This window comes from Brassica napus, unplaced genomic scaffold, assembly GCF_020379485.1.
Source record: "Brassica napus cultivar Da-Ae unplaced genomic scaffold, Da-Ae ScsIHWf_306;HRSCAF=497, whole genome shotgun sequence".
Taxonomy (NCBI): domain Eukaryota; kingdom Viridiplantae; phylum Streptophyta; class Magnoliopsida; order Brassicales; family Brassicaceae; genus Brassica; species Brassica napus.
Window position 1 is genome coordinate 58,705 of NW_026016305.1, and position 12,227 is coordinate 70,931.

A 12,227-nucleotide genomic window follows, 5' to 3' on the forward strand; every position below is an offset into this window, starting at 1 on the left:
TGACTTTTTTTCATGTGTGATATCATATTTTACATAAGTTCATTATTATATCTAGTGTGGACCATTCCTAGAAAATATCATATTTTACATAAGTTCATTATTATATCTTTTAATATTTTTATCTTTTTATTTGAAATACAAATGAATATATTTAAAATGTTCTAACAAAATCTTTTGAAAATCTTCTTAGAATCTTTTTAAATTTACTTTTGAAAATTAGTTAGCTTTTATTTAAATTATCATAAAATATAATTAGAAATTAAAATTGAATATAGTTTTGGTTTATAAACAAAAATTTAAATAAAAATAAATTAATTAATTTCAAAAATACATTTACTAATAATTTTTAAAGATTTTGTTAGAAATAATATTTATTTCTATTTTAATTTTTTCAAATTTGTTTTCTAATAAAATAAAAATTATGATTTTTTTGATGAATGATATTTTTATTTGGACCATCATTTAAATTTTCTATTAAATGTATATCACTAATGCTAATATATATAATATTTTTAACTACTTTAATCATAATATCTTTTATATCTTTTAATTTTTTTAAAAAAATTTAAAATTCTAACAAATCTCTTAAAAAAATTATAATAAGATCTTAATTGTCATAAATTGAATATATATATTTTCAACTAATTTTGTAATTAGTAATGAAATGTTACTAAAAGAATAAAATTATATCCTATTTTATCAATTTTATAATAATATTTATCATTTTAAAATAAAAACGTTATATTGAACAAAATATGATAAAATTATTTTAAATTGATAAGTTAACATATTTTATTTTCATAAATATTAAATATTTATGCTAAAAATATAATATGTTGGTTGAACGGGTTAATATTAGTAAACTATATAATACATGTATAAAAATTTATTTTATCTTAAACTTTTTAATATACAGTAATTTATTATATAAAATTAATAAACATTAAAAAATTACTAACAAAATCTAGCGATTTGAGTTACGGATCATGATTATAATAAATTAAATACAAAATTGTTTTTATATATGTTGTTTCATGCATTAAAAAATTTAGTTTAGTAATCAAACACAAATTCAATAGGACAAATATATAATAAGCAACATATATATGATTTAAATATGTGAGTAATATTAAAAATATATAGTAATTATGTAAAACAAATATCTATATATATATAAATGTGAAAATATATTCCTGCACAGTTGTGCGGGTGAAAATCTAGTTTATTATTATTTAAAAGTGAACTTTTCTTTTTCTGCATGTCATTAAAATATAAATATATTTTCTTATGATATAATTTAAGAATTAGTTTTGTTTATTTGTTAGTTTCTCCATAATTTAGGAATAAACAATAGTTTTATAATTTTAATATATATTTTCATAATACTTATATATTTTAATAATAAACAATTTTGAAAAAAATATAATAATTAGAATGTATAGTATACATTAATATATGATATAATCTTATTTATTATTATTAAAAGGGAATTTTTTCTTGCATTCATTAAAATATAAATATATATTTCTTTAGGTAAAAGTGGGTTATATATTGTTCGAAGTTATGTTAAAATGAATTCATCAATCGAAAGTTATGTGTCCAAAAAGACACACCTCTTAGTTATATAAATATATTTATAAATTCAGATGATTTCAAGAAACTTCAGGATGATATTGTTTGCTTTGTGGCTACGTATTCAGACTCTAGTGAACATAAAAATCATGTAAACTGCATTCAAGCTAATGTATCTTCAATAGGATCAGCAAAAGACAGTACACCTCAAATCAAGATCTCGAGAACCATTGGTTACAAAAAACTTTGCTAAATGAAATTTCGATGTAGGTTCAACAAAGATACAAGACATAGATATGCAACCACGAAGGGAAACCTCTTTATTGGGGTTCAGGAAAAAAAACAAGTTTCTCAAGCACACCACTGGAAACTGAGGCTAAAGGTTTATTGATGACACGTACACATGCAACATAAGATTCAAATCAATTATGGTCGACGGAGACTGTAAAATCTTATTTGATACAATATGAAGGAAAATTGAAAATGTCTCTATTTAAAATATCAATTTTGATATCTATATGTGGAGTGAAATTTCTCAGATCCTACTTTTGTTTCACCAAGATAATAAAAAATTTCTTAGCTCATTCGCTTACAACTTATGGTGATCTTAACTTATTTTTCTATACATATCCGTTGTTTCTACCTTAATGGCTTCATAATTCTTTGTATCATGGTTATGTATATTTTTTTTTAATATGAATTTGACCTAAAAGCTCTGAAATTTCATAACTAGAGTCAAACCAATCAAAAACAGACAAACACTACCACTCTGCAATCTTAAAAAAACTTCGCAAAAGTCAATGTTTGTACTCACTGAAGTGAAAATTAATATTTTCAAAATGAAGAATCCTGCATAAACCATAAGAAAAAAAAATTCACACAACAAGGAATTAAATTTTGGTTAAATAAAGGCCAATAAAACTCTCAACAAATAAAAATATTGATTTAATATTTTTTATCAAATTTAATAATTTATATAAATACAATATTGACATTAAAATTATAATTCGTTGGATATATCCGCACAAAGTATGGGACCTCACTTAGTCTCTTTTATGTAATCTCTATATATAATAAACTACATTTTCTATATTTTTACTGGAGAAAGCTAATCATTCATATTCATGACCAATTATGAGTTTAAATAGTCAGATATATTAATAAAAATATTTTGTGTTAATAGAAAGAAAAAACCAAGCTTAACATTGGTTAATGACCGTTATTATTCGACACAACAATATAACGTGAACATACCTGAAAAATAAAACTCCATTCACAATTATAAGTTAAATTTCAATCCATCGATTTTTGTTCAAATAGTTTTAAATATAAGTTTATTGTCAAAATTATATGGAATTACATGTATGAATATAATTAAATAGATATATATATATATATATATGTACGTGTGTGTGTGACAGTGTGAAGATACCAAATATACTCATATCCTTGTCAAGATTCATTTATTCCTACAGGATAATATTCAATACATTAACGGGGGTGATACATCGAAAATATTAGATACATCAGAAAAAGAAATTGAGTTAAAATTTGGAAAAACAAAAATAAATAAAAAAAAAAAAAAAAAAAAAAAAACTTGGGGTCCCTACATTATGACGCCATGCTGATTTCCCACGTGGGACGACTATCCTCTAGGATAACAACCAATTATACAGAGCCACGTGCATGTGGAGAACGTTGTGTTCACGTGTGAGCCATCAATAATGGAAGAGTGAAGAAGAGTCAAGTGCTTCTTCAGCTTCGCTTACTTGTACAGCTCCGGTCTGGACCATTGAAATCGTACCGAACCGAGCCAAAGTAGCTGAAAGAGAAAGAATGTAATGGTTTTGCTCTTAAAATGTTTCATATTTTGACATATATAAGATAATGGACCACCTTGATCTCTTTATCATGGGTGCAGAATCATGGACATGCCCCCGACAAAACGTTACATTACGTTTCTACACTGATCTCTTATGGTTCTTTAGAAAGAAACATCAAGAGCTCAAATCTATGATCTCTGTTCAGTTATGTATGTACCTAAGACGTCCGGTCTATTAATGTTTTCTCATGATCATACGTGTTGCAGTTATTCCCCCAAGTTGACTTAGTAAACCGACGCGGTCGATTTTAATTTTGGTACATTGGATGGGATGCATGACCTTGGGAAGTCAAATTCGTGAATTAAAGGTGAGAAGTTGTTCTCGACCGACATTTTTGGTTCCCGGTTGAGGTGTGAGAAGTATTGATTTGAGAATTTTTGTTTTTTATGGGTCTGCCAATTAATATATGTTTTGGGATTATTCAAAAAAAAAATTAAGAAGAAAATTGCGTTCACATGAATAGACAAAGTAATGTCTCTTTCGTTATGAGTATCCTAAGGATGTCAACAACTGTGAATGTGATGTTGATCTTCATTTACCTTCCATCTATGGTTATACGCATTTGGTGCAGAGATCATTTTTCTGTAGATGATTATTCTATATTTAGTTTGCACATTCGACATTTCAAGAAAGACATTTTAAATAAGCTACATTTGCAGAAGATAAATGCATTTCTATCTAAATATTGTCGCCTTTTTATCAATCAAATCGTATGCTGTATTGAACATTAGTTAATAATTATGTATAATAATATTGTTATCAGAACTGATTGTTATAATCCATCCACACATAACATGTCAACAAAAAATGATCGGAGACTTGGACTCTTGGAGTAACGAGTTCGATTATATTTTATTTAAACCAGGTTTTATATAAAAATTATAAACCAGGGTTTTGTGTATTACTCCCTCTATTTCACATTAACTATTACTTTAACATTTTTTTTCTTGTTGCATAAAAAACGTTGTTCTATAATTTTAATAAAATTAGCTCAATATTAATTGTAAAATGCATTGATCTTATAAATAAATATATTTATCTAAAATGATTTTGGTTAAATAGATGACATTAATAAAAACATAAATAAATTTCAATCAGTTTTTTAATATATGTGAAAAATGTCTAATTGATACTTTTTATGAAACAGAAGGAGTATAAAACTTTGATTCAGATTAATTAAAACGGTTGATAAAATTTTAATGAATAGGATCTTAACAAAAAATTTTGGATTTTAAGTCTTGACGCAGTTATGGAGTGTTTAGGGTTTAGAAAGAAAAAAATTAGAGATTAAATTTTTATGTATTATATCTATATAAATTACGTTCTTAAAAAATTGTTCTTTTATATAAATTTTTGTGTATATATGTGTGATTAGAGAGCTCAAACTGTACGTAACACCTGCTTATAAATCCACCAACGTTTTGTTTGTTTATTTATCTGGAGGAAGAAAACATCGATGGTAAGTGTAAAACATGAGTAAGAGAGGGCAAACCAGTGGGATAAAACGATATAACAAAGTTGACAATTATAAAAACAAAAGCAAAAAATTGAATGAGCTGTACGTGGGATTATGGAAGGCATGTGGTTGGGCAGGGAGGTCATGTCGCCTTCTTTGCTCTCTCTTTCTCACCGTTCTACAGATTGCGATGTTTTGTATAATTTACACTAAACCAGAGTTCTTCTTTTATTCCCAGCTGATGTTGCTATTTGTGTCTTCTTACCCCTACAATATTTCCATTTATTTTGTTCTCAATTCTACTAATAGAAAATCCCCATGTTTTTTTTTTCATTTTTACATGAGGACTCAAACTTGAATATTGAGGTAATATTAATTTGATTGGATTATTTGTAAACTGAAATATACATTCTAAATTTGAAGATAATATATAATGGAAGATGTTTGGTATATTTACACTTCCGTATTGGTAAAATGGCAATTACTGTACATTTTATTACTATTTCCGCAAAAAAAAAAAGATTTCCGCAAATATGGAAATATTTTTTTTTTTTTTTTTTTTGGACAAAGTATGGAAATATATTATGACATTGTAAAACTACGATATTTTCATTATATACGTTCGCTTTCGTTATATCTTGTAAGTTGTAACTAAAAGTAACTAAATTCCCAAAAAGGTTTGGTAATGTGCTTTCCATTTTGATTGATTTGGTTAAGCTTTTCACTTTTTATGTACTTGATACCATTTCATGTATCAGTTATATATTTACATGACATGACAAATAATTGGAATAAACGTTAGTATTTTAAAAATTAATATTACGTTCTAAACATACATTTTATAATTTTCGTTTGCAAAAAGTGTATAGTATATGTAGATCGATATCATATGAAGATATTATATTGATCATTATTGACTCATGATGATAACGAAAAGGTAAACTAAACCAACAGCTAGAAGAATAAGAAATGGTATATAACTTACAAGTTACTTTTGCAGCTTGATCATGATCAAACCTATGATTAGATATAATATAAAATGTACTTTAACATAAATCTTTTATTCACGAAAATGAAATCAAACCCTAATTCGCAACTTCGTTTCGACATTTCCCGTAAACTTTTCAGTTCGCACGATACTAAAAGGATGTCAGTCCTTTTTCTCTGCTCAAGCACTCATAGATTTTAAATTACATCTCCCTTTTCATCAAGTGCATAATCATATTCTCTATAGTTTTATCAATTATTGTATATGTTTTCTAGGGTTACGAAAAGATGCTCTTCGAATCCAGGAACGATAATGCATACCAACCTCATATATATACATATGTGTATTAGTTGTATAGATTTAAGATCATCTCCCAACTTCCATTAGTAATTTCATTTTTATCTTAGAGCTTTTCAGACTTGTTTCTATATTTTTCTATGTTTCTTTTCTAAAATAAAAGAATTTTATTATGGAGATGGTCAATACAATTTTTCTATTTTTAGAAAATGCTATTTTGATTCTATATTTAGATGAAAAATAGAATTTCTCTACATTTTTATTAAAAATAGAGAAAATCTATTATAAAGACCTATATTTTTTAAAATATACATTTATAACAGAATTTTTTATTTTAGAGGAAATTATAAAAGTGAGTTGGTGATGATGTAAAGTATGTGTAAAACATTGATTTTGAATCAGCTACTCACGAAAACTAAAATAAATTTCGGATCAAGTAAAGAATAAATCTGGTTTACGAGAGGTATCAAGTTTACGTTCGGAATGTTGTTGCACACTTGTTCTAAAATCAAAAGTTTATGTTTTCGGTGGTGTTTTGAAATTTAGTATTAGGGAATTTAACGAACTCATTTGAACGTTGTAAAAATAGGTGGATTGAGACTAATCCTGGTTTATGATCTCTTAAAATATTTCTAAAAATATCCGGTATACACAATATTGATCATAAAATATCCCAAATTATTGACCATAAAATTTGTATATGTACTAATGCTACAATATTTAATTAATTTGTTTTTTTTAATTATAGAACCCAATCTCTCAAATCTGCGGGGGGGAAAGTGGATATAATTTTCATATTGAGGTTTATCCACTTAAATATTGTGTCTTTTTCATTTCTTTTTCAATATATATTTCTATAGTTATGGTAACATACGCGATTCAAACTCACATAATTACACGGATGAACTAATAATGTACTGAATTTCTCTCCTAAAACACTACTTAATATGATACAAATGTTCAAATATTTATCATAAAAGTTATTAAAAAAAAACCTCAAAGCAAATGCAAGACTAATCTGGGGTTTAGTCAAGGGATCAAATGTTCTTTATCTATCTAAAGCCTTTTTGACGGCGGTCATATAGTTAACTTTTAAAATTATAATTCAAATGGGTTATTTCGAGCTTAACCCTAATTTAAAAATTAACCATCCATACCAATATACAGAACTAGTGCTTGATTCAGAGGAACAATTGATCTCATCAAAAGCTGGGACCTTTTAAATTATAATAATATACAAATATCTATACGTATATATATATATATTTTTTAAAAAATATATATATATATATATACCTATGTGCATAATAACAAATGAGCTCATAACAAATCTGGGGTATATGAATAGAGGTGTAGCAAGTCCTTTCTTTATAGCAAAACATCTATAACTCTAAGCAGAGCTCATTATAGAAACAGAACAGAAACAGAGCCTTCATTACTTTCTTTCCTTTCTGAGCAAATCCTCTTTCTGTTTCTTTCCCTTTTGGGGGTTGTAACTCTATAAAGCAGAACCGTTATCAGTTTCCTCTCTGCACTCATCTCTTTGTTCTCTTTCTCTTTGTTTTCTTCCTCTTTTGTGTTCCAATGGAAGGTTTAGAATCGGTTTATGCGCAAGCTATGTACGGCACGAACCGAACCATGGAGCATCAAGGATCAGATTTGATCTGGGGAGGCAATGGGCTGATCCCTCGAGAGCTCTGTTCTTCTTCTTCTTCCTCTCACCAGCTCATTAATCCGAATCGTGGCAGCTGTTTCATGTCCGATCTTGGAGTCATTGCTGAGATTCAACATCAACAACATGTCGGAAACAGAGCTGCTTCCATAGATCCATCATCGCTGGAGTGTTTGTTATCAGCGACGACGAACACTTCGACGGAAGACGACGAAGGAATCTCTGCGCTTTTCTCAGATTGTCAGACTCTTTGGAGCTTTGGTGGAGGAATCTCATCTGCAGAATCTGAGAACAGAGAGATCACTACAGAGACAACAACAAAGCCTAAGTCTTTGAAGAGAAACAGAGACGAGACAGGAAGTCACTTCCGTCTTGTCCATCATCCTCAAGATGATTCCGACAAGGGAAGCTTCAAGCTCATTTACGATGAGAATCAATCAAAATCCAAGAAACCAAGAACAGAGAAAGGAGGTGGTTCTTCCAACATCAGTTTCGGACATTCAGCTTCTTTGTCTGATAATGCCGAGCCAGATGCAGAAGCGATCGCGCAGATGAAGGAGATGATATACAGAGCGGCTGCGTTCAGACCGGTGAACTTCGGTTTGGAGACCGTGGAGAAGCCTAAGAGGAAGAACGTGAAGATATCGACGGATCCTCAAACGGTGGCGGCGAGGCAGAGGAGGGAGAGGATAAGCGAGAAGATTAGGGTTTTACAGACATTGGTTCCAGGTGGGACTAAGATGGACACTGCTTCAATGCTTGATGAGGCTGCTAATTATCTTAAGTTCCTTAGAGCGCAAGTAAAGGCTTTAGAAAACTTGAGACCCAAGCTTGACCCAACCAATCTCTCCTTCTCCTCTCCTTTATTCCACCCTTCTTTTCTTCCCATGCAAAACCCTAATCAGATCTAAACATGTCAGTTCATCATTATCATCATCATCATCAACAGAATCATAGCTTCTTGATTGTTTTAGCAGTTCTCAAGAAAAGGCAAGAATGTTGTGTTGGGCAGTGTTGTTTCTACTTTCCAGTCTTTGTTTTCTGCATTTCTTTTCATACAAAGTTCTTTTTTAATTATCTTTTTTTTTTTGTAGTATCTGTGGAATTTCGAGGGTTGAAATTGTGAAAAACAGAGCCCTAAAGATGTTAATTTACTGTCTCTGCAACATTTTTTCACCCTTTTATTATTTTACTAGAGGAAAGAAACCGTAAGATACTTGCAATTATGAAGAAATGATTATTAGCAAAAGTGTTTAGAAAGTGCCTCTATCTCTATTATCTTTTTTTACAATTTTGTTAAAAAGTTTTAGCTTTTCTTGGAGAACTCTTTAGAATAATAACTGATTAAATATTCATCCTCTTTTTCTTGTAATCTATAAACTGTCGCTCAAACATTATATAAATATCAATAACTATATTGCAAGATTTTAAAGGCTTTTTTCTTTACTATATTGGCACTTTTTTTTATATAACCGAGTATGCTGGTCCCACCGTAGTCGTCCAGACTAGAGACCGAAGCGAGTAAAGACGCTGCCAGAATGTCACCATGTGGCACTCCGTGAACGGTCTTCAGTTTCGGACGCTGGGAGATCTACATGTAAATTTCCCAGTGACCGAATTTCTAATCCAGGTGACAGAACTCACAGCCGTGAACCCTTTACCAGAAGCCCTGGATAAATTAACTTAGGAACACTGATCCACAAAAATTGACTTCAGATCTGTTTTTACTTCCAGGATAAATTTCAGCCAAAGGCCAGTATGTATATATGCTGATTGCTGAATAGAATTAGTTGGTGGAAGAAATTTATTATATACTTTATATTAAATTTATCTTAACAGAACTGTGTTGTTTTGTTTGGTTGTATATAAAGACAGAGATTTAACAGTTTGTTTAGAGATTAATAAAGACTTAAGAATGTTGAAGGCGTGCGCCTTGAGAATAGAACTCGCACCTGACTCGAACACCCTAAAATGCTCACCACATGCTTCTCTCTATCACCCTCTCTTTTTATTCTTCTTTTTTGTCTTTTGGTTTTTGTCTTGTTTCTCCCCCTAATATCTCCTAAACACCATCTTCCTCGTTTATTATTATTTATATTGTTCTTTTCATGGATGTGTTCTTTTTTACTTGGGTGTATTTTTACATTTTTCAGTGTCATACCGGATGTCAAAATCGGATAATCACCACCCATCTGATTCGATCACTTGGACCGGTAAACCGCAACCCATGCACTAGTCTGGTTTAGTTACACTAATTAAATGGAACTCTTTTGATCTGTTTAAATCCAGAAAACTCCATGTGTTCTGCATGTAACTTATAAGGTCTTTAATATACATAATGTGTTCCATCATGTTTTAGAAAAACTGATGTCGTGATGTATACAGTCTTATAAAACGTAGACTACATAAATGAAAAAGATTGTGACATGTAGTCGTCTGTGACTTTGTGTTAATATCATGACTGGATCGCTACTTTGGTTTCAAACTTTCAATCCAGAAGGTATGTTACTGAAAACAACAGAACACGGAAGCACAAACGGTCTAATTACACATATAGTCTATTTACTACTGAACTATGAAGTACGCTAGTGGTTAAACGCAAGAGTTAGTATTGACTGTATTGTTGGACTTTTAGTGTGTGTGTTTGATATAAGAGATGCTTTACAATTTACATCATGTTTTGTCTTAGCATAGATTGGTTCCAGACCAAGAAGAGACTACACTCCAAACCCAAACTCCTAGTTAAAAAACTACACTATATGAAGTTACATGTGGAAAAGACCCATAATTAAGGCCTATTGCAACCCGGCGATGAAATTATAGTCTAAGTGTATAACGGTTATTGAGTCATCAAAGTAATGAAACAATCCGAGTCCGAGATGCAACCGACTTGGTTTGGTAGCTTGTTATGAAAAACAGGCTTATCTATAACGACAAACATTTTAAGTCAAGTATATAAATTGGATGATTTGGTAGATAAAATATGCTTTTTACATTAGATATTATAATATCATATATTCAAGTTGACTCCCAACAAACGGAAAACTCTAAGAACACAATCATTTTTATAAAAAAACTATATTATAATCAAAAGAAAAGTCAGGATTCGATGGAGGTTTGCTAGCTGGTGAGATAAGAGAGATCGATCATGTTTATTGACTTTTTCTTTGAACGGTTATGGTTTTTTGTTTGTTTCCGTGTAACGTTTTAGACAAAGATGTTCCTCTGAAGCAACCTATTTTCGGAAAGTTTAACATAGAACCTTAATTACTTAATAAATCCGAGATTTTGGTCCTACTAATCATTAGAATTCAAAAGAGAAAATCCTCCAAAATTATGGTACAAAGACATGGTCCGCAAAATCAAACAAACAACCTCATGAGTACACATGTCCATCCACTTATTAAGTATTATAATTATTAGGGCAAATAAAATTAATTTCAAGAACAAAGTATCTTGTCAAATCAGAGGATATACACACACTTGATGACAAGAGCTGAATATTTCTTACTCCATCAACTTGGCAACTTCTTAGCTTATAATTAACGAAAACAGCATCCAGTTGTCCACAATCATCAACCGATATGATATACCCCTACATTATCATCATTTCTATTTCATTAATTATTCCTCAACTTGTTCTTCTTTCAGAAAATCAATTTGAATTTTTCAACTTTTCAAAGCAATATAGGTTTTCTTTTGGTGTAAATATTAATAGTATATTAGTTCTCTTTATGTTAAAATAAGTTCTCTTTTAATCATTTCACGTAACCTGATAATCTTTGCGCTAAAAATTTGTATGCACTTACCAGAATATACTACTAGGTAAAAATACTACAATATACCAACATAAAGTAAATTTTATGAGATAATTTAAAATAAACCAAATTAAAGTATAACCTTTTATATCGAACTAATGCACATTAGCACATATGCAATTAATTAAGTAAACTTTGTAGTAAGATATTAATTAGAACAATTATATTCATTATAGCTTTATCTTATTAGTGACTGAGACAATTAGAAACACCAAAACAATTTCACGACAATACTGAAAAATGTAACTAGATGACCATGCATGAACATTGTTGATATTATTTGGGCTTGAAATAAACAGACATTAAATTTTCATACATGAAATGGAACGCGTACAGAAGAAGATCACTTTAATATAAACTAGATTTTGATCTATGCTTAAAAATACATGTATATTTTTAACATTCTGATATAATATGATTGAATTTATAAATTTTAGTTCAAACAAATAATTTAAAATTTATTCTATTAGTATTTCAAAAAAAAAATTATTCTATTATATTTTTTAATTTCCGAGCAATGTTTTCATATCTGACCCAAATC

General features: G+C 29.4%; 1 protein-coding gene across 1 annotated transcript; it reads left to right on the top strand.

The window, feature by feature from the left end:
* Positions 1–7,500: 7,500 nt before the first annotated feature.
* Positions 7,501–8,949, top strand: LOC125603031 (transcription factor bHLH87-like). The gene has a single exon (XM_048774293.1). The coding sequence runs from the start codon at positions 7,781–7,783 to the stop codon at positions 8,777–8,779; it is 999 nt and encodes a 332-aa protein (XP_048630250.1). The 5' UTR covers positions 7,501–7,780; the 3' UTR covers positions 8,780–8,949.
* Positions 8,950–12,227: the final 3,278 nt, after the last annotated feature.